Source organism: Echiichthys vipera, assembly GCF_963691815.1.
Source record: "Echiichthys vipera genome assembly, chromosome: 15".
In the NCBI taxonomy this organism is placed as follows: Eukaryota; Metazoa; Chordata; class Actinopteri; order Perciformes; family Trachinidae; genus Echiichthys; species Echiichthys vipera.
In genome coordinates, this window is record NC_139840.1 from 5,048,034 (window position 1) to 5,072,524 (window position 24,491).

A 24,491-nucleotide genomic window follows, 5' to 3' on the forward strand; every position below is an offset into this window, starting at 1 on the left:
TGTAAATGTATTGCATCTCCGAGTAGATTTTTCTTGCTCTAAATCCAGGTTCTTAATTGCTGATTAGGATTTGTTTAACGGAGTGAAGCAATCGGGGTTGTTAAGCATGTTATGGATCGTGCTTTAAACACTCCAGCTGGAAGAAATAATCATTAAAAAAAGCTGCAAGAACATGTCAAGCAAACACTCCTACAAAGTCCTCCCTCTTCTACCTCACTCCAGAGTTTGCAGAGCTTGAGGCACATGTCTCTCCATGTAATCCGAAGTGAGTGTTGGCCCTCCATCTTTATGCCTCTTCCAACAAATTGTAGCGTAAATTTGAAAATTAAGCCCTTTTTGATGGATTTTCGTTTTGGTTTTGTAGAAGAATGAGTGAGAATTGATGTTCGGGCAGGATTTCAGGGGTTTTCCGTTGTCCACTGTTATTTTACAGAAAAAAACAACTCATTTCAAATGTCAAAAAGATTCTTGTACCCCACTTAACATAACATATACTCAACATAACACTTGTCTCCGAGTGAGCAGCTTATGTAACACAGAGTTAGCATTTCCACACATGCTGCTTAACCTTTTGGGGGGTTTATGCAACACTTTCTAAAGGAAAAGCAATAGATTTCCACACAGATTAGTAGTCGATAGTTTGCTGCGTTACTTCTTTCTCTTTTCCCTCCCACTCATCTGTTCCTTTCCATTTTTAAATCTCTATTATTTTGGGGGAAGTTATGCTTTATTATGTAATTTGTTTGAGATTTTCTGACGTCCAACCTGCCGGATTGTCCGAGTGTTTGTTATCAGTTTGGGCTTTTCTGTATTTATTATTGGCTTACTTCTTCCACCACTCCCTCTGTCTCTGAGAACATACAGCAGTTGAGCCTGTCGACTTTCTAACTATAAAGCGAGGAATCTCTGTGCATGTTTATAATACACACATCTGCGGAACAAGCCGGAAAAAAGTGTCATTTTCCGATTTCTGATGACACGTACAGTTTTGCTATTGTTGGCCTTCAAAGTTTGCTCAAATGCTTCGGTCAGGGCTTAAATTACAAAACATGTCCTATCTCCTGAATGCTTTCTCCTGTTGTAGCCACATGTAGTGGCCATGGTATATTTGGTGCCATTTGGCAATTTAACTATAAAGAATTAATCTTTGTATGTGTACAATATGTATGTATGCCTGTCCTGCACACATCTCAAGAACTGTTCATAGGCCACATGCTTAGAGCGGACACAATCCCAGACAAAACTGCAAGCAGCAACACTTGGAGATATGCAGTTTGATCTGATCCAAACAGGCACCGCACTAATGCATTCTACAGCGATATGTTTCTCATATACCACGTCTTGTGGTCTCTCCTCTGTTCTACCTCCCTCCTCCAGTTGATAGCGGTGTATGACGAACAGGAGCCCCATCATGGAGGCGATGGTACAAGCGCCAGCTCCACAGGGACCCAGAGCCCGGACTTGTTCGCCGTAGAACTCAGTGCCGGCAGTGGAGCCTCGGCCTTCCAACCCTACCAGGCTGCCAGTGAGATTGAGGTTACGCCATCGGCCCTGCGCACCAGTAAGTCCCAACACAGGAGGGGATAAAAAGAAATCAGGGATACATGGCTGGATTAAAAACCATTGGGTGATATGTATGCATTAGTTGGGTAAAGGGACCATGAGTAAAGATACAATCTGGAGCTAAAACATTTACTTAGCAGATGATTAATAATTCAGTTCCTCTTATACTCCCCTTTAAATTACAAATATGTCATCCTCATTAGCGTCAAACATCCGCAACTGCCGCAGTATACAGCAATCCCAACAAATTACCTTATCACAGCCCAGCGGTACCATAGCCCTGTCCATAAATTCTGTTAATTGGACAGGAGGGCCGTTTTTCAGGCACAGATAGCCATTTGATCCCCGGCCAAAATGGCTAATTGGTTCAATTCGCTGCCTCCTAAATCAAATGTGACACAGAACCCGTCCGCTTCTGCAGTTTCACCGGCCAAGTCGCTTCTTCTACTGTAATTACCATGAGTTTGGATTGGAAATTGACTCATGTGGGTGATTTGTCAATTCGAATCAAGCTGAAACCTTTTCCACACAACCTTAAGGGGAAGAAAACAAGCATGCACACACACACACACACAGAGACAAACACATACTCTCACTGTGTCCATCTGGATCTATCAGTCTGCTAAAGGTAAATCCTTCACTTTGACTCCTACCTGCAAGGTATTCAAGTAAAGAATAAAAACTGTTTTTATTGAACCGAAAATACGTTGGGCCTTTTAAGTTATGTTGGTTAGGAGTAGCCTGTTGTAGTCCTACATGGAGACTTTCTTATTGAGACTTTTTTAAAGTCACCCCAACCACCGTTTTTGCAACAAAAAAAAAATTGCACTTAGTACCTTTAATTAAATTCCTTCAAAGTCCCCACTACATATTATGTAAATCTGGACAGTTTGGATGTAAACTGCAACTTGACTATTCAGTGTAGTACTCCTTTGTTGGTTCTTCTGGTTATTTGTTTCCCCTCTTCAGACACATGCACATTAACACACATTCCCACTCACACACACATCCCCACTCACACACACATCCCCACTCCAATGACCAAATTATAGTTAAAAACAAACTATGTTTTCTTATTTGCATTTCTTATTAGCACTAAAAAAACCTCAATGACCTGTGAACTGGCATTGATTGACACAGCAGCTACCGAATTCTCCTGTTCTGTCTATCTCACAAACCCAACTTTGACAGACACACACACACGCACACGTATTCGCACACACACACACACACACACATTATCAGGGAGGTCACTCCCCTCCTAATTGGATTTCTGGATGAGATGCTGAACGTGAGTATGCGGTAAGAAATTGGGCATATTAGCACCTGTCAGTTAGGTCCAATTTAACCGTCTCCGTTATAAATTCTTCCCCCGTTTAATTTACAACACGGAATCTCATCAGCCGGTTATTATTAGTTTTAAGAGACACGTCTGTCACGGAAAAAGAGGAATACGATTTTTTTGAAATGTATTTTTTCACGAGTGCCTAATGAGAATAGCTTTCAATCACTGATTCATGTTGGATGTGATGAGAGGTGCGGGACTCTGTGGGTCTTTACACGTTTTCTTGTTCTGCCTACAAACTCAAGAGAGAAGTGATTAAGCTCATTAGACAGAGCTCTACTCAAATTCACAAATGGATTCATGTTAGTTTCCTGGCTTTGTTAAACCGTTGCTGATGAAAGGGCGATGCTACTCTTGTCAGCATTTAAGGCTTTTAGATGCCAATTTGAAAAGTTCATTTCCAAAACACAGTAATTATTAACAGTCTTATCTGACGTTTGTAATTTAGCTGCAGTTTCTTTGAAATGTGGACTGTTAATGTTGTTTTTCACCGTTCACATTCGTGGGCTAAAACTGTTCTGAATCATTAACTACATCATTTCAATTCCTTGATTGACTTATTTCATTTAATGAGAGACTGTTGCATTTGATGTTTAACAGGAACCAAATTATCCGCAGCACTAAGGACAACTGCGGAGTGTGCTTAATGCTTCACACTACAGTCATTGTAATTGTGTGTCCAGTGTGCTCACATTGGCAAAAACATAAATGGGTTATATTAACAAATGTCAGCATGCATACTCAGTTTGCTTAATTTTTGAGTGTGCTTTTAAAAGGCTGTCTTCCACAACACAGCTTAAATAGATTGCATAACAGTGAAAAAACTTAAGCAAATTATGGAAGACACTCTAGGAAACAATAAAAAATCATTTGAAAATAGTCTTTTTTAATTTTCCAACTTTGATAAGGGGTTTGCACTCTAAGGTGTCCTGATATGTGAAACAGCTCACTCTAGGCCTCTGCCTATCTGTTATTTCTATGTAACAGAAGCAATCGTGGTTGCTTTGACTTATCAGGAGTTCCCTCTTCTGCTATCTCCGCTGTCTATTTTGGAAAGGCACCTTTGGCTTACTGTCACCCAAGATGATTGTGATTGGTTTAAAGAAATACAAAGTTTTTTACTCCTGTCCCTGAATAATCGGCCGGTGTAGCCTCATCAGGGCTGTGGAGAGAGGACGGACAATGCTTAAATATGCCAAATTAAACAAATGAAAACATGAAGTAGGGGTGTACGGTATAGATGGTAGGGCGGTAGGAATTTGCGCTACGGTATGGATTTTGACTCTACCGTGTAACCAACAGAGAAGCTCTGACGTAACCACGCAATGCGTGCGGGTCCGGCCCGTGAGGAAATATTTACTGGCCCTTTGAGTAGAAGCCTTTGTGAAAAAGTAATTCATGGCCGTAGTGGCCGATGTTGACTGCTGTCCTCTTTCGTATCCCAGTGCAACTGTCTCAGGGCGTCCAATAACAATGCGCTGGGAGACTGGCTGCATGCTTCCTGTATGCGCTCTACCACAACACTCCCCGCTCTACGCTCTTCTTTGTTCACTCTGGTTAAATCCGTGGTTAAATCAACATCACATTGTCTATTTCTAAGTAAAAAACGAGAGCCTCAAACGTGTACTTTAGTCCAGTAATTGTGCAGTAATTTATATCGAAATGTAAAGATAAATCAGTATACTGTGATATAATGCCATTACTGTCTATGCTTTGAATCATACCTTGATATAAATTTTAGACCATACTGTACAGCCCTAACATGAAGACACATGGAAGCCAATCACTTGTAGTTCAGCTGAAGAGTGTCTTCCTAATGCCTCCTGGGAATTTTAGGTTGGGACTAGTTATAAGGACGGCCTGAACTCTATTTCCCAGAGGGCCACTGCCTCCCACAGCTCAGAGCTGTTTAGATCCCACGCTCCGGGTGACCCAACAACACACACTCACTCAACAAATACTGTAGCTGTTAGTTCAGGCCTTTACAAATACAAACACATGTCCACTGGTTTGCATGCACCCTAAATACAGACTCACCACTAACACATCCACACACACACACTCGCACTCGCACTCGCACTCACTCACACACACACACACACACACACACACACACACACACACACACACACACTCTCACACACGGACAAGCTTAATCTTCTCGCGCACTTTGTTTCACCATACACACAGTCTAATAACTGCTGACTCAGACACACTCCTGTCTTTGGACACATTGCAGCATTTCCTGTATGAACACACACCACCGTCCAAAACATCTGACCGTGTTTGAGCAGCAGAGCATCCTGGAGGAGAACATGGGAACGCGACACTTGGCATTGTCCTCTGAAGAAGCTCAAGCTCTCTAAACATTTTTTACTTTCTTTGTTTACACTCCATCTCTCTTGTGTGGTCGGCGTCATGCATTTCAGCCAATCAAATCAATTTGGGGAATTTTCAGGAGGTCTGAAAGTGGGAGATGTTTAATGTCATAACATCATGTCTTGTGTACAAGCGCAGGCTGTGGTGTTTTGTGCACGCTGCCCTTTTGTTGGAGTTGTTATTTGGACCTTGGCCCACTTCCCACGCACTGCAACTTTTAAAGCGAGTGAAGAGTTTTAATGGAAGGCATCCACTTACACTGGTGTTTCTCAATAGGCTCTTCCTCATATTGTTGTTCCCACACACGTCTGCTGCTCCGTGATACACTGGCAGTAAAGTAGAAACTAGAGCTGCCTGATAATTTAGTGACGAATCAGATTATTCCAAAATGGGATGATAATGGAATCTCAATGATTAATGGCCTTTATTAGCCCACAGTGTTTAAGGAACACAATTTGTTCCAGCGTATTAACATCAATCATCCCCAAACCTAATATTTAATATTTGTCTCGAGCCTTATCAACTTAAACTATGGGTATGGTTTTCTATACATAAATTGCCAATAATGCACTTTCTTACAGACAAGTTGATGAAAAAGATGCAGTGATAATACAGCCCCCAGAGTATGTGGAGGGAGGGGGAGGGGGGGGGGGTGTTAGGTAAGGTGTAAAGATTCTCCACGTATACTAGTAGAGTAGTTCATGCTCTTTAATGATAATACAGTTCTGTGTTATCCGTTCTCTGTATGCATTTATTATTGTTTTAAAGAGGGTTTAACTTATCCCAGATCATATATCAATAGATGTGGTTAGGTAGACAACATTTCTTCAGCCCGACTGAAATCATTCTGACTACAGATTCCCACTGATGTGCGTGTACATGCCCCAAAGCGTTGAATCAGATTGGAACGTTTCGGACTAAAGGGTCTAATCTGCCAGAAATATGACCGTAGAAGAAGTTGGTGCCCCTACCCCCCCCCCCCCCCCCCCCCCCGACTTTATTAAAAAAAATAAAATTAATTCAATAAATGGTTCTGCCTTTGAATAGCCTACAATTTTCAAGATGGACCCACACCTTGTCCTGGGGACATTATTATTTCTGCTGTTCTTTCTTATTAAGCAGCCATCTCAGTAGCACTTCTTTTCCTGCACTTGTTAAATAGTGGGGGAGTATGGTGTTAATAAGTGTTAAATAGTGGGAGAGTGGTTTGATCGCTACTCTTTATTGGCTGATTCACAAGTTCAGGTATCAGTATCGGGAAGGCAGAAATGTTATCTGAACATCTCTCATAACACCCTTCTTTCCTGTCTGTCAGATATGCCCCTCCATGTCCGACGCAGCAGCGACCCCGCCCTGCTGACCATCAACGGGCCGTTCAGCGGCGGCGAATCACGTGTCCAAACAGAAGAGCCGCCATCGAGGAAGAACCCAACGCGCTGGTCCACCACTGCTGGCTTTCTGAAATCACGCCACTCCTCTGGCACCAACAGCCTCGAAAGGAAGGTAGGTGGAGAGATTGCGGGGTGGCTGGTGGCTGAGTGGTTAGAGCAATCGCCCCATTTGAAGAGGCTGAAGGTCCTCGAGGCAGCAGACGCGGGTTCAACTCCAGCCTGTGGCCCTTTGCGGCCTGTCCCTCTCTCCCCCCATTTTCTGTCCGTCCTATATAATAAAGGCCTGGAAAAGTGCAAAAAAGAGAGATGGCAACAACGTTGTCATGTTGTATTTTTTAAATGGAGGAAACCTCACACAGTCAACTACACGTGGCACGCCAGTGTTAATTTATACAGAGGCATTGAGCATTACCTGACCATTTCATTCAGTGTTTGCAAATGATCCTGTCTTTACTAACCTATAGAACTCCCAAAGTGAAGTATTATACAACAACAGAGTTGGCATTCATTAAACACTCTTGCTTTTCTGCGTCTTTGTAGGATAAAGGGATGGACACGTACCGCAGCTTGCCGCGGGATGCAGGGACATGGGCCAATCAGAGAGAGTTTCAGAGAGAGACGGCCCGCTCGTCACTTAGCGCCAATCACCCCATGGTGGACCGCTGGCTGGAGAGACAGGAACAGGTAGGACCATGTTTCTGACCTGTGCATACAGGGCAGACAAATTGGACATACCGCTCGCTGTGTGGAGGATGCTTTCATGTAGTGTCTTACAGCACTACGACACCACTGTTTTTCACCACAGAATATTCCAGAGCACCAGTGTTTAAACAAACTAGCTTAGCATTGGTAGTTACATGCCAACTCTGGATCGAGAGCTTTTGTTGAATGTTGAATGTTGTATGAATGAAATATGTGTGAAAACTGAAGTAGAAGAGGATGAGAGACTATAGGAAGATGGGTCCAACATCTCCCATTAACGGTACATCAGAAAGCATGTATTGATGATGTTATTACACACGCGTACTGCATCTCTCTGTTTAATGTCCCAACATGGAGTGAACACCCAATGCCTTCAACTATCCAGCAATCACAGATTTACAGCCAGTCTCACCCCCCACAGTCCGTCAGCACTAAGCTCCGCGAAAGCCTGTCTGAGTGGCCAAGATCCAGTCCAGAGCCCGACCCACTTCTATCACTCCCCTGGCTCTCAGTACAGAGGTTAAAAAGTGAGGAACTTTCCATCGTAATCCACATTGACACATGAGTCATGGAAGGAAAAATAACATAATGTTGATATAGTAAATAACATAAGCCACATACAGAACATATGGTGCTGTTTAGCTGGCTGTGTAGATGGTTGCCAGGGCGAGGGGCTCTGTTCCCACTGGGGTCACGCACGCCAAAGTTCTGTTGGAGTATGATCATAAAACAGGATAACATATCATGACCCACTTGCATCACTCACTTCATAATTGGTCTTTTCTTATGTTGTATTACAAAAAAAACATGTTTTAAATTTCATAAACATGTAGTGCAATATTATGTCAAAGACACTCACGGACCAATCACTATCTTATCTTTTTATGGGCTGTTAGTTTTTTTTTTTTTGTCCTTTTATTTTTTAAAAATAGATTTTATTAGATCAGCTTTTGTCAGAAACAATAAAACAGAACAGCACAATCTCTGCCCGGCATTATGACATACACTATCCAGACAGCAGACATCCTGTACTATGGATTAAGAGCACTTCATAGTTAGCATGTAATATCAAATGATCATCAAAACAGACAGACAGACAGAAGGAAAGTGAATTACATCTTAAGAAGTAAAGATGTTATTTTATTTATCTGACATGCGCTGTGGTAAGACATCTGTATTACACAACAGTTAGTTGCTGGGTATGATTGGGTTGTGCTGGACCATCACCTGTGATTCTTGTGGTGTGTTCACAACCATTAGCACTAGTGTGCAATCAACATCAATGAGCAGCTGGCTGACTCAGCATGTTTATCGATGTTGGCAGCACTCATTCTACAGTAGATGAACTGATTTCTCCTTATTTTCTACCTTCTCTCACAAGCAGAATGCCATGGAGTAATAGTGCTGATGCAAATCAGAGCCCAACAGTGCCTGCTGCGGTTTCATTTGTTTCACAGGGTTGTGAAATTAGTTTTGTCTACATGCCTGTTTTCTTTGGAGTACAAATGTGCAAAATGTGGTAGCCAGCTGGCTTTAGCTTGTAGTTTTTTTTAAGTGTGTTAAAGTGCAGCTTTTAATCTAAGACGTGAACGTGAGGTGACATATCCGTTGTTTTTTCATGTCGCTTTCTTTAATTCTTTAAAGCTCAGCACGACCTCAGCCTAAACCTCCGCTGTTATAGTAGTCTAAAAAAAAGTTTACTTTTTTTTTTTATTGTATTTATTTGTTCCTTTCATGAAAATGCCTGTTCATTACATTGTACACACAATGATTAATTCAATTCACAATTACATTTACATACATTTAAACATTTACATGAATGGAAAGGAGCAGATAAGAAGAATACAATTCTTATATTTGTCTGCCCCTTTACTTTGATTTTGATACGTCATCATAGGCACGTAGTGACTCTACATAGTGCCATCTAAGTCAAACTTGTTCCTATTTTTGTTCACAGAAGTTCTTTTGTAAACAGTTAGTCCCACAGCTAGGTTGTGCATCCACAGAGTTCTCACCATCCATCAGAGTGTGGAGCTGCACCGTATCCCTCATTTGTCTCACAACAGGTTTGAGTATGAAGGGGGTTAAGTGGTAGAGGTCACCGCAGGGTTGTGTAGTTGGTATTAATGACGTGCCGAAGGCCACCTGCCCTCCTCAACAAACACACATGAACGCACATACGCACTCTGATACACTCATGTCCCACACCATCAGCTCATCCTGCTGACAGCCCTCACTGTGACTCAAACAGCCACATCAATCTGTGTGGCCTCGTGTGCGTGTCTGTGTGTTAATGCTGCTTCTCTCTGTGTAATGGTGAGGGACAGATTGTTGACCAAGTGTCATGTTGTGTATTCTTGCACCATAAGTGTACAGGTGTTGTGCGTGGCGGCACAGAAAGTGGCGCAGTCAGATCAGTCTGAATACAGTTTACATCATTGTATTTCTCACACACACACACACACACACACGCACATGTCAAAGACACTTACAGACTTTTTTGAGGTCTCATGAGCTGTTGTTGTTGAGACTCTCTGCTCAATGTCACTGTTTTATGTCCACTTAGCTTACTTTGTTCCAGGAAGGATGTTGCAACTCTGCTGTGATGACAACAGCTGTTGTTCCAGGCTCATAATCAAATGACAGAATAGATGAGATACACCAGAATGAAAAAAATCACTTTTGTAAGAAGCAAAAATCATTAGTATTTACGGTATATCGTAGATGTTTATTGTTCTTTGAATGTGTTCTGAATGCATTTGATTACATTACTCTCCTCTGTTATCCTGTTGTATAAACTCTGCTCATCTCTATATTTCATTTTGTTGGAACACAGGGTTGGATGATGTTGAAATTCCCCTTCTTAGAAAATGTCTCTATGAAAAACAACACACAAGATTATCGTTCAGAAAAAAATGCTGGACAGAGACACAAAGATATACATATCTACAGTATGGAGAGGAGACGCTTATGTTGCAATAACCAGTACTAGCACTAAACCCTAGGAGGGCGTGCATAAGCATAACAAAGGCCGACGTTTTCTCCACAACCTATAGGTTTGGTGAGTTGGTGACTTTACCTTGCTAATTCCGCCATACTTTATTGCTAAAGTGTCACTCATCCTGTGATAGCAATGTGCTTCCCTACTCTGTGACAGGAGCGAGTGGATGAAGCATTAGGACTACCTTTAGCTCATTTAGCGGCTGGCTCATGTACATCACTTCCAGCAAACTTCAAGGAGAGAAAAACAGCATCACCAGACAAGACGCACAAAAACTCCGAGGTCTATGGAAAGATTTGTCAACAAAGCGACGCATCGCGATGACATCAATCAATGCGTGTGACGTGTAACGGCGTGATGACGTATGGACAGCAAGAAGCATTTGCGCGAGGCCCAGGCAGTGTGAGTACAAACGGGCCTGGGGCGCGGGGGGAGAGGGAGGAGGCGACAAGTACCCTAAAGCCCGGGGCGCGGTGCGGAAGGACAGTGTGAGTGCGCCCTTAGTGTCATTCACTACCAAGCCAGTGTGTAATCAGTGGGCTACGGACAATGCCATCTTCACTTCACTTTTTCTACTGACTTTTAGTTTACATAACATACACTCCACTGTCCTGCAATTACAGACATTTGAACAAACCACAGACACTTGCTCGTGAAGTTGCAGCGGTGTGCTGCTGCAGAATGAAGAAACACTGAAGAGAAAGACTGAATATAGCTCACAATTCATAACGGGGTCAGTCACATAACTGAATATCATGCTGTTCGCGTGGACTTGCGTGGACCATTACCGTGACCCTCCCATATCGTGTCGAACGATAATCTCATCATATCGCCTGAGCCTAGACTTGACTACAGAACCAGCCAAAAGGAAACTCATCTTTTGTGTGGTAACATACAGAGTTGGAGTTTTCGGTTATCATGGGATAAAAAGATGTAAAATTGTGCAGTTTCCGGAGACAGAGGTAGCAAACTCAACCAGGGAACAAAGGTTTCACTATGAAAGGAAATAAGGAGCAAATAAAAGCAAAGCCTGATGTACTGCAAGTTTGTATAATAGAGCTAAATTGGGGCATTTCATGCATCTTTAATGGCCAATCAGCCTCTGTATACGTCCAGAACCTACTCTACAGTTCATTATGGCACCGAAAAGAATTCTGCTGTGACACAATTAGCCTGGAGAGCCTTTTCCCAGTAGTACAGGTATATTAAACCTTTGTTGGGAGTGTAAAAAAGAATGGTGTGGGAGTGAAAAATAGCATAGCAAGAATAGAGTATGCAGTGATTTAATTGGAATGGAGCAGCTGGGAATGATGAATGAACAATTTCCTTTCAAGTCAGTTTCATCTTATCTTCCTCGATTGAATAACGCGGAATAGAAGGGCATAAAATGAAGAGAAGAAACAGAATAGAGCGTCATATAATGAAGTATGCCTATTTTACTCCTGTGGAGGATTCAGCTTCTCGCAATAACAAAACCTACAGAACAGGGCCTTGCCATGCACTGAAGTGAAGCAGATTGAATCACATTGAAATGAATGGAACTATTCTCCGTTCCCAAGTGGGTAATTGTGCGTGCCTGCAGCAACACCGGCGGCTCCCCGACACACAGGGAAAATTGAACGCCGATAGTTTTCAGGCCGCGTTCACAAGCCCCTAAACTTCCAGCCCCCTTTTGGCAACAGGTAGGCGGTTGCCATGGCAACAGTGAGCTGTCAGTTGAGTGTGTATTAACGAGAGCTGGTTGGAGGTGCTGTGTGTGTGTGTGTGTGTGTGTGTGTGTGTGTGTGTGTGTGTGTGTGTGTGTGTGTGTGTGTGTGTGTGTGTGTGTGTGTGTGTGTGTGTGTGTGTGTGTGTGTGTGTGTGTGTGTGTGTGTGTGTGTGTGTGTGTGTGTGTGTGTGTGTGTGTGTGTGTGTGTGTGTGTGTGTGTGTGTGTGTGTGTGTGTGTGTGTGTGTGTGTGTGTGTGTGTGTGTGTGTGTGTGTGTGTGTGTGTGTGTGTGTGTGTGTGTTCCTTTTCTCTCTTACGGTCGTATCAGTCTGATTAAATCAGCACCACAACGTCTTTTTCTACTTTGACACAGAAAACCGGCAGTTCAACAACTGATGGACAGAAGTATTTGCTACTAACTGTCCCTGTGAAGCCTGTGTGTTCACTCTGAAACAAGTGTATATGGGTGGGTGGTGAAGCAGAAATCTAAATTGATAAAGTAACTGGTAACTTAAGTCATCAGATAAATGTAGTGGAGCAAAAAGTAGAATATTTCCTACTGATTTGTAGTGGAGTAGAAAAAGGAAATACTCAAGAGCCGTTAACTTGTACTTCAGTACAGTAATTGTACAGTAATTTATACAGAAATTGAAAGATAAATTAACATACCTTGATATAATACCATTGAGTCCATGCTTCAAATTATATTGTGGTATACAGTTTAGACCATACTGCATCAAACTGAAAGTCTATTTCAATGATACATGACATGTGGTCAGATCAAGGGGCCTGGGCGAACCCACTCTAGGCTTTAACCCTGGCACGATAACTGCGCAAGATGCAGTCACAAGATGTACACCTGTGTAGTTCAGATCAAACTGAAAGGGGGGTGTGATGCCATGGGTGGATGGTCTCTAGTTTCTCTATATTCATTTATACATGTTGAATTATTGCCTTTTTCTACACCACAGGTCACATTCATCCTATACTAATTAATTTATTAATTATGGTCAAGTCGATTTAAGACACAAGTTCTGATAAAAATGATTTGCAGAGACCTTTGAGACATAATGCAATGTTCAAATAAAATATTGTTTTCTTGCTCAGTAGAAAGTGATGTATTTTGGGGAGGAGCTGCAGCAGTCGTTGTTTTTAAAAAAAAATTTGAATTGTGTAGTTGGTTGGTATGAAAAGCCATAGCTACTGCACCATGACTGAGGAGACAAAAGAAGTATAAGTCAATTTTGTGTAAACTGAAAATCCAAAATAAAAAAGTCACAGCAGTGAACACACTGATTGATTGACAAGTGTTTAAAAAAAATAAAATAACTAATAAAAATGGCCTTTTTAGAAACCAAAATGTTTCCCAAAGATCAGATGCTGTCCATGCATATGCCGGTAGAAATTAAAGTGACTTTTTGAGGGGTACTTTAACAGCATGACCTTTCGAGAGTGGTTGAGTTGAATAAGTCATAACTAACTTTAATGCGAATAACATTTTTTTATTTCCAATTATCACCTTTCAAGTGCAGCTCACATCAAACTGGGTAGGTGCAATTAATGACGATGGCATACCGGAGGTTAGACTGCACCGTACTTTTTCACAGCAATGCACACCGGGAGCATTCAGTGAGTGTGTGTGTGTGTGTGTGCGTGTGCGTGTGCGTGTGCGTATCTCCGTGTGTGCATCACAGTATATGAACGCAGCCTTGGTGTGTGTCAGTGTGTGTTTGTGATGCTGCTGTGTGTCCTCGGCTCAGGGAGTGTTGAGTTATCTTTCATGGTGGGATGGAGGCTTCGCATAACTCACTGGGGATGTTGTTACACAGACATACTGAAGGCAGGTCCACACACACACACACACATCCCCTCCTGGGCATACCTGTGCAGTATGTTGCTGATAATGCTGATGTATGCATGTGTGCAGCGTGAACGTATTCGTACATAAGCACTTCTTTACATACACACTTTAACACAAAGTCTAGTTTAATAAAACATATACAGTACAATACAAAGGTTTTCACACATAAACACACTAACACACCACAGCATTGCATGAACAGAGAGAGAGAACCACACACACATTAATTATGCATAAACTGCATTTCCAAGCATACTTACACCACAGTGAAAGAAGAAGTGTGTGAGCCAGACAGATCTATTGGTTGGCCGATATTATTAGATACTGTATATCAGATATTGGCCTATCACAGACATATCAGTATAGGCATACGTGTTTTCACATAAACACCGATAATAATAACAAATAATGCATAAAACTATGTTTGATGTAGAAATGGTGTCATAAAGCTATTTATTTTATTTTTATCTATTCTTTATTTAAATGGGAAGCAATTGGCTGACACTGAACATGTTCATTTAGCTATTTATTTTATTTTTTTAATTATTTAAATGGCCAGCAATTGACTGACACTGAACATGATGCTATCCAGCTATTTGTTTTATTTTTATTATTTATTCTTCATTTCTATAATTTGGCTAACGTTGTAATACATTTTATGTATGACGTATATAATGTTAAATATTCTTTAATAAGGTTATTTGTTTAAGAAAGCAGCCTTCTGAGCCCCTTTACAGAGAAGAGGTCTATATGCATTGCAGCACGCAAATTCACTAAACCGGCCGACATCCTGGAACTCTGACATTTTCTAAAAATCAGCCTTAAAATCCCATATTGGTCAGGCCCGAGTGTGCACACTCACACACCAAATAAAAATGCAATTACATCGTAAGCATATGCACCAAACAAATCTTCATGGCCATGTTAGTGCACACTCACACACACATACACACACACACACACACACACACACACACACACACACACACACCCTTCTCTGGTGTTTCCTAACTAACAAGCCTCCATGCAGTGTGTGTAGTAGAAGTTGAGTCCCTCAGGTGCACAGTGCAGCTTTAGCAGGATAAATCATGCAAACGTGAGCTGTCTACCCATAAATCACCTCAGACTCAGCATGGAGTGTGTGTATGTGTGTGCATAATGTGCACGGAAACCTGCATGTTCACGTTTTGTCGAGTGTAAATGTGAATGTGTGAATTGTTGTTTTGTATATACAGGTGTGTACACATGCATAGCATTGTCAATGTGTCCAGTGTTCAAGAAATCTGTGTGTCAATAAGACGGATGAAAGTGAACGATCCACCTCTTTGAAAGCAGCTGCATCAGTGTGCTGCAGATTCTGAACAAATGACCAGTAGGTGCTGCTGTGGAGCTTTGATCCTCTCTCTCTCTGTGTGTGTGTGTGTGTGTGTGTGTGTGTGTGTGTGTGTGTGTGTGTGTGTGTGTGTGTGTGTGTGTGTGTGTGTGTGTGTGTGTGTGTGTGTGTGTGTGTGTGTGTGTGTGTGTGTGTGTGTGTGTGTGTGTGTGTGTGTGTGTGTGTGTGTGTGTGTGTGTGTGTGTGTGTGTGTGTGTGTGTGTGTGTGTGTGTGTGTGTGTGTGTGTGTGTGTGTCCTTCTGTTTCTATACTCCGTGTGAATGGATGTACAGATAAACAGTGTAGGTGTGTGTTAGTGTTTGCAGATGAAAGAACAGTTGAGTGTTAATCTGCAGCCACCTTGCTGTTATCAGCCTTTAGTCGGGCTCCTTCTCTCTTTTCTTCCCGCCCTTCCATCCGTATTATTTTCTGTGACTCTTCATTATTCTATCCCTCACCTCTCTCCATCACTCACTTCTCTCCTCCTTAGTTTCATAGATTCAGTTCATGAACAGTTTTACTCTTTTCTCTGTATTTAACCTACTCTTTCTCTTGTTTCCATTGCTCACCTTCACCCCTTTTTCTCACCTTCTGTAATCTAAGTCTGAGTATCTTGATAAGGGCTCAAATCATCAGCGTTATTGTTAAGACATTCAATGCATGGCACAGCAACAAGGCCGTAATGAAAGTCTCGTAAATGATTCAAAGTGTTCTTTGTCTGAATTAGGCACCTTCCTTCTCACATGACTCCATTCTAAAGGCAGGCACACACCAAGCCCACTTCAAAGATCTTGCAGCGATAAAGGCCGACTGTCGCCTTGACTACATCCAGCTAGCATGAACGTTCTGCGCCTGCGTGACAGGAAGTAACTCTCCATACCAGCAGGCAGCAGCAGTCTGTATGCAACATTCAAAAAGGGAAACCAGAAGTCCGAAAGGACAGATTCAAGATGCTTTTTAGCCTGTTAGCTCATTTACAACACAACCAGATGTTAAAAGGACTAATGATATGTACCGATACAATAACACAAACAGATACAAACCATTTCTTTCGAGCTCAATTGGTAAAGAAGAAAGAAAAAGCGAAAAAGTTGGCTTTTAATGCCACAACCTTTAGACTTTAGCTATTTGATCACTTTCCTCACTTCTTTTTCTGTTCTGAACTACCAACTAGAGTGATTTCTCTCACGGATGGGCTCAGCCTGCGATTCAATACGCTTAATCGGCAGAAAAATACTAGGGCTGCCCCTGACCAAGGATTTTCTTGTTCAACCAGTGGTCATCATTTAGAGTAATTAGTAAACTAATTGACGCATATATGTATATACGGGGTCATCCTTGTTCTTTTGAAAGCGATCCCATATTTTAGGTCATGTCTTCCCGACATGATAAGCTATTAATAGCTAACTGTCGAACCGCGATGTTAAAGAGACCTGCCTGCCGTGTTACAAAAAACAAAAAACTACTGACTGTGAGTGAGGTTCACGACTTCCTGTATCTGACCCTTCAAATGAAAAGCCCTCCAGTCTTTTAGGCCAGCCGCCAGTCACATGGATTTTACTTAATTTTTAGCGACTAATGGACAAATGAAATTTTCGTCCGCCTATGAGTTTTTGATCGACCAGTGTTTGGTCCACCATTTGGGGGCAGCCCTAAAAAATACACAAAGATGGTCGACCAGTGCTAACGGTTCGGCACACAGTACAAAAACTAGGGTGACTGTCACTCACCATTGGCCCAGTACATATTATACATATCTATAATCTTTAATTTGACATACCGTCGCTGTTTATTGAACATATTCTTTACTTAATAACATTTCTTCTGCTTCAGGCAAATACAAACATTCAGCCTCTCTAAATCCACACATCGTAAGTCATAAAACGTTTCCATCTAACTTGCTGTCTGTCCTCTGTTTTCCATTGTACTCCCCATCTCTCTCTATCGATCCTCTTTTTGCTCTTTGCTCTTCACGTCACCTCCTCACATCACCTCCTTTATTTTTATTCCTCTCATTTCTCTGGATCTCTCTCTCCCTCCTGGTCTCTTGCGCTCCTCGTCGCCTTTGATCTTTCGGTTTTAATATGACAGAGAGCTGTGGGAGCCCAGATCCCCTCCAGCTGGGAGGGACAGGGTGAGAGAGCAGGAATAGAGAGATGGAGGGAAGATGAAAGACAGCTCTCTCCCTCTTGAGGCCCTGCAGTCTCCCCGGAGGGGATATCCACCTCGGGCTGCAACCTGCCGTCAGGACTTTGCACACACAAGCATATAATTCTCTTCATCACCTGCTACAGTGATCTAATTACACCTAAAATAGACCAGATCAGGTTGCGCAGATGGTACCTCTTTCTCAAACTTAATCCACCTCTTGGGGTAGAGGAGAGGTAAGAAACGTCTAGCAGAGAAATCAAAGATTAGAATCGCGCTTGTGTAAACCTGCAGCGCACCAGGGGTTTATCATTAGCACCGAGAGAATGAACAAGAGATGGAGACACTGGCTTGTGAAAGGAGCTGAGAGTGAAGTTTGAGTGTTTTGTCAGAGGTCCATAAAACGATCAAAGCCAGACAAGAAGGATGACAACAGCAGGTGTCAGCTGTTATCAGAGGATAATCTGAGGGATCTGACAGAAGAGAGCCAGAGCTGATTATTAAGGCCTGGTGTGCGCTGAAGATGAAATCCTGCCAAAACAATCAGATATACCCCTGTATCAGGAGGATCAGAGGTTTTGATTTTCACCACACCTGAACCCTCAACATTTACCCAAAGCACCGGACATCATGTATCAGTGTGCTGATGGGATGATGTAAAAACATCTGTTCCTCTGCCATAAAAGCAAAGATTCACTCTGTGTGATGATTACATTGTCTCTGTATCTGGATGTAATACACATCATCAGTCCTTCAACTTCCATTGACTCTGATGCCAGATTTGGGTGGAGCTTTACATTAAAAATAAATTGGAAAAAGTTTCCCCGCGTAAAGTCTGGATTTGAGTGGTGCTCATTCTGTTTCAGTATATATATTTTGCATAATTATAACAAGAAAGATATGAATCTAAATAATGACACCTTTTTACAGGGTCCGTCTGAGTTGCTTTAAAGCTCCTGAGTCATTGTCAGTGCTGTCAGATGTGCAGCTGTGGAGGTGTTCTGCTGAAGGTGCAGCACACACTGCTGCACAGCACTGCGGCAGGAAGTGGGCAAAAAAGTTCTACAGGAGGATGATAAAGAGGGAGTGTGCGTTTTTGTGGCTTCTACCTCACTTGTTTATGAAGATACAATCTTTTTCTCAGCAGCCATTACAGTCAGGGTCAGCCAGAATAATGGCCTTCAATCTGACAGCTCTTTGTGTGTGTGTGTGTGCGTGCGTGTGTGTGTGCGCGCGCATGCGGCCATCATTATCCACAGCTCTCATTCTCTCAGAGGGGTAGTTTGGTCAGTTTTGCCTGTTATTTTGCTCCAGAGCGGCGCCTCCAATCTTGAGTGTCAGCTCAGTAAACGGTGCATCATGTAACGAGCTGTGTGACCCACTGTAACCCACCATGGTCACCCCCGCGTTTAGGGCATACACTGAGTGCCCCACGAGGTTTAGATCTACAGTAGTTCCCATACATCTGATGAAACCACACACACACTTAGAAGAGTCTGAAAAACTGCCTGGCATCGCCTGACTAATCCGCAAATGCGTTATAGTTTGGAACCTGTTCTTTTTTTCCCAAGAAGTGATATCAGCTGTTCAGGCCGATAGGCTTCCGCACACAGTCAGATGGACCTACAACCAATGAGAGCTGCGGAACAACGTAGTTTGAGCAACACATGCACGTTGAGGCGTTGCTTGGTCCATTTTGACACAGGAAAAAAATGTCTGCCGGGCCACTTTGTAAAGTTACAGCTAAACCACACACTAAAATGTGTTTCTGAAACCATTCGAGGTGAGAAGGCAACACAGCCACAGAATCTTGATTCATGTTTGATCGGAGTTTTACGAGCTTGGTACTGTAAGCTGGATGCAGTGTGTCAGTAAAGTTACATTCAAGAATGTCCTTCCTCCGTCAGTCATCATCTTGAACGCCACCCCCCATGAGATAAACGGTCGTTATCGACTTGTCCAGGGTGTGGCCGGCTGGAAATCTGTCCGAATGGGAGAGGGGCCGGAGCAAATGAAACACGAGCTCAGGTGAATCGTCTGGTTCCGAGGCTACATCAGGACGTAGCGGTTGCAATATTTCTATATTGCATCTTTGAGGTTCAAATTTCATTATTGCCCACTTGACAAAGCAATCACGTGGTCACAGAGTCAGTAGCTTTTCTGCGGTGTTTTGAGAAGCAGAACCAATTAATCTTTGGTATTTTGCTTTAAAATTCAGTTAAAGCGCTTCTTACCTTGCTCACACGTCAAACAGCATTTGAACATGAACGACTCCATCTCCCTCCAAAGTCCCACCCTCTTCCCCCTGCCTGACCTCTGACGCCCTGTGTGCACCACATGGGTAACATAATAGTTTGAACACATTTTTTTTTCAAACTTTGTTTTACCTCTTTCTTTCCATCTCCCTGCACTCCACACTGTACTCCTTTACTGTATCCTATTCTCTGGTGCGCACACACACACACACACACACACACACACACACACACACACACACACACACACACACACACACACACACACACACACACACACACACACAGACGCACACACACACACATACACACACACACTCCGCCTGTGTCATGTTTGACATTGTCAGAAGAGCCAAGTCAAGCTGATTCTGTCAGTGTGTCTTGGATTCAGGCCTACATCAACGTTCAGCCCAACTCTGGCTGATTACTGTCTAAATAATCCATACACACCAGTGGAATGCCAGACAGCCTCAGGGGGCCGGACAAGGACCTCGGCAGATATTTTAGGTGAATTTCTGCCTCATAAAGAGATGTTGTATCTTCTATAGAGACTTTGAATCACAAATATATAGTCAAATAATATAAATATATAACATGTATGTCGTATGTTGGCCTCTTTGGTATTGTAGGAAATAGATATTTATAGAAATAAACTGACATATCAGTTTAATGTATGTGGTAAAGTGAATGAAAATGATGGGTAAAGGTGTTTTTTGCTCCTTTTTTGCCTTGATGACCAAAAAATGTCTGAAGTTCCCAGAATCCCCCGAGGTTCGGAGCTCACAAGTGTCATTTGTCATCCTTTGAATGAGCATTGTCATGGCTTTCTGTTCCTCTGTGTAATGTGTCTTGGGCTGCCTCGCTATCTGCCTCTCTGTCATTCTCTTTGAGTCTGTCTCTGTTTGTCTACCCTTTCCTTTTTTCTCTCTAGTCTTTCATTTCTCTGTCCCGTCACTCTCTATCTCCCCCGCTCTCAGGAGAAATAGTTTCGGGGACCAATTCTCTCTCATCTGAGTACGTTTTTTTGCATAAAAGATATCTGCATTAAATATAGAAAGGAATCATCCTGCTCCACCCTTCTCACTGTGCTGAATCACACGCGCGAGTTGGAAAAACAAGTGTCACTCACACCTGCAATTCCATTTCGAGTGACGCTGACTGATCTCTCAGGTGACATTGGCTCCTAAAATGTGAGTTTTGAAATTGCTTCGTTCCTTAAGAGCCTCCGTTGTCTATTATTTCTGAGAAAATTGCGACGCATATTCTGCTGTGGTGATACCCCTCCACCGCCCCATCCGCTTTGATCGAACTGGATTGCAGTGAAATTGCTGTTGAATTAAGTGTATCCCTACAGCAGCACCGTGGTAATTTAGGAAGTGCTGGAAGTCTCATTTTGTTCAGGCTTTTATTGCTGCTGCCTCTGGTAGTTCTGTGATGTACACAGACGCAGCGCTGCACATGCAGTATGTGTGAAGACGAGCACGTCTTCTGCACACCGGATAATAGCTTGTAAACATTTTATTTTTTTTGGCAGAGCATGACAAAGGGCAGAAGTACCTGTATGCAGACATGTTTACATTACACCCATACGTGATAATTGAACACAGTCTTCTGCTCTAAGTTAGGGCTGTGAATCTGTAGGCACCCTTTCAATTGATCACTGTTCAGGGCTTTGATATATTTAGAAAATGATCGATGCATCTCGATGGGTTCAATTTCTGATTTTTTACTTTTTTTCCATCTGTCATTTATTCGATCAGTAAGGTTAAGCTCACATACCTTTTGTCATTCATCCTTCTTGTTTGCGTGCTCCTTTGCTTTGCTATGGCTTCCTCCGGCGATGGATGATACTCCCGTTATAGTTCTAATATGCCACCATGTTCGCTTTACAGCGGCTCCCGGTCTGTGTTATCCACTGCCATTACCTTGTATGTTCATGTGTTTTTTTCATTGACGTGCACCTCGTCCTCCAAGCAAATGAACATCTGGTCTTAATTTTCACCATTGTTGTGTTTTCTGTATTTTTAATCATGCATATTTTCAATTTATACATCATGATTTTTAATCTGCTTCCTGTACATACAGGCGTATGTAGGCGTACATAGAAGATTGATATCGGGTGATAAGGCATGGCGGTCTGCCTTCCGGTTCATCCGAAATGTGTTAGATATGGTTGAAGTCAGAGCTCTGTGCAAACCAATTAAGTTCTTTCACACCAAACTGGACAAAAAGCATTTCTTTATGGAGTTGGCTTTGTTCACAGAGGTGCTGTCATGTCGGACGGAGTACTGGCATTCCCCAAATGATTGACACAAAAGTGAAGACACAATATTGTGTATAACATAATACAGTTGGTATGCTGTTGTATTATATGTCCCTTAATTGCAAGTCACATCATAATCATGTCAGTACACATCATAATCCTGGAAACTAACTTTAACTTTTGTTGTCCGGTGGCCAAATACCAGCCACTCAGTAGGCTACCATTGTTTTGTTTTTTGGGGCTGGTGAGTGAAGCAAATCTATGAGCCACTTGCATATTTGACCAGCATTTGGATTGAACATGATGCTAATTTTGCACCCTGACTGAAAAATATTGCAATTAAACTAAACATCGACAATGCAGTCAAAATTGAATAAACCAGTTGTATAAGAGAAGAGATTTTACAAGTCTTTGATTGAGTCGACAGAAATGCACACAGACAATAACTTCTCTTCTCAAGTTACATAAGCGCAGACACAAGCACTTTATTCCTCTTTTCTCCGCATTCTATAAGCTCACAACACAAACACACAAACCTACACCATCCTCCCCCTGTGGTGTAACAGCACAACTGGCAGGCAGGATGATATAAACTCAAATAACGTCCTCTCTGCTCAATGAATCCTCAAGTTATTGACGATGCCGTCGGCCCGTCTGGATCCCATTATCAAAGTGTCTTCAAAGGAGACTAATTGAATTAGCGCAGGAATCTGTAATTGAAAGCTTGCTTTTAATGATGCATTGTGGTCTCGCACGGAGCCGAGCGTCGACATTAATCAAACGTCTCTCTGTCATGACAGATGGGACTGTGTTGTGCTCTGCAGTATCAACATTATCAGGGGCATCGGGTTTATTTGATCCAAAGAAACCGCAGAGACGCCTCATCTAAGACTTTGGAAACCACTACCTAAAGTTGTCAGTAGCTTCTGACTGATAGTCTCTGTGGGTATGTTTGTTGTTGTATTATTTTCTTGAGGATGGCCACGATACCACTTTTGGTCTTCTGTCACTCACTCACCACTCTTAATGTCCGATATCAGAACCTTGAGTATCTGCCCATAACAACCCAGTACCATCTTTCCCCCTCTCTTGAAGCAATTCTTACCTTTCTGGCATTTTTACACTGTCCTTCGGTGATCTTAAAATGCTCCTTATAAGCGTATGGCACACTAAAATGTAAAAGAAATCCACTAGGTGTTGACATCAATATTTAATTCTCACATTTCTGATAAAAGTCTAAACCAATCATTTTATGTGGCCCAAACAAAATGATTTGCAGAGCTCATGCTGCGTACTATTGCCGTGGGAAGACCGAATTCAGGGTAGGTCGATCTCCCTCGAATTCAATAGGAGGTTCCACTTTGACAGCCATTCCAGTGCACTTTGCCTAGGTGGATGTTCGAAACTTCAGACTTCCCATGGCACTGGAACGCAGCATCTCTCTCTCAACGCACGTGTCGGGGGAGGAGGGAGCATCAGAGGTCAGGCAGGGGAAGATGGTGGGACTTTGGAGGGAAGAGCTGTGAGAAATGCCAGAAATGTAAGAATAGCTTTAAACAATTAAGCTTTTTATAATACATTTGTATGGATGCATCTAAAAACATGATGCTCAAACAGTAAAAAATTACATTCTACTCCCCTAAACGAAGAGTTCTATATTTAAGATTAATAATTATTACGTTGGGTGCCAGCCAGGGTTAACCTAACAAATAGTCTAGAAATACTGGATCAAAGACCATTTCATCTCTGTGTGAGCCCATGTATGAATAGAGACACTCATTGCCTGGTGTACACACAGCCAGCACATTGATGTCACTTCTATCAGGCCGCGGCCTACTTCAGAAGAAAACAACCCTGATATTTAGACAAAGACTCAGGAACTTCGGTTGGGCCGACACTGAAATCATCAGATACATTTAAGGAGGGGCGAGAGACTCTTGTTTATGACCAAATTACCAACCAACTCCATCGGCGCAGTGTAATCCGCGTCATGTCCTCCCCCCTGCACCCTATATTCAGGCGCCACACTTCGCTTGATCAAACGTATTTCCAGTAGGTAAGAACTGGTCTGACACGGAGAATGTCACGTGTGTGAAAGAGACACCCCAGGCCTTGTTCTCCTGACATCTTACAGGGTTCATATGAGAAAAAACGGCTTTAGGTACTGATTCCCTTTCACAGCTGGTTTCAGCCTGACATGCTACACCAGCGTCGGTACAGCAGAACCTCTGACCTCAGTGACAGACCCAGTAAAATAAGACACAGAAGGTTGTGTGCGGGGATGTCTGTTCATTACATCCCCTGACACGGTGAAATGTGTCTCTGTCCGTTCAGGCGGGCTGCAGTGAACCTTCAGCATGGGTTAGTACAGCGACCTGGAAGGAAGTGGAATCTTCAGAAGCACGGATGCTCTGTTGTAAGCAGTGATTCCTCACGGACATGCGATGTGAAGATGGTGTGGAGTATTAGTTAACTCCAACTTCATCCTTCATCTATCTTTCCCT

At 42.5% G+C, this 24,491-nt stretch overlaps 1 protein-coding gene across 2 annotated transcripts in view; it reads left to right on the top strand.

Moving 5' to 3' along the window:
• The window catches only part of pard3ab (par-3 family cell polarity regulator alpha, b), a 262,720-nt gene that overhangs the window by 98,888 nt on the left and 139,341 nt on the right, over positions 1 to 24,491 (top strand). For both annotated transcript variants that reach the window (XM_083928368.1, XM_083928369.1), the window contains exons 3-5: positions 1,378 to 1,561; positions 6,603 to 6,790; positions 7,219 to 7,362. In XM_083928368.1, the coding sequence (XP_083784494.1) occupies positions 1,378 to 1,561; positions 6,603 to 6,790; positions 7,219 to 7,362 (516 nt within the window). The remainder of the gene's footprint in view (positions 1 to 1,377; positions 1,562 to 6,602; positions 6,791 to 7,218; positions 7,363 to 24,491) is intronic.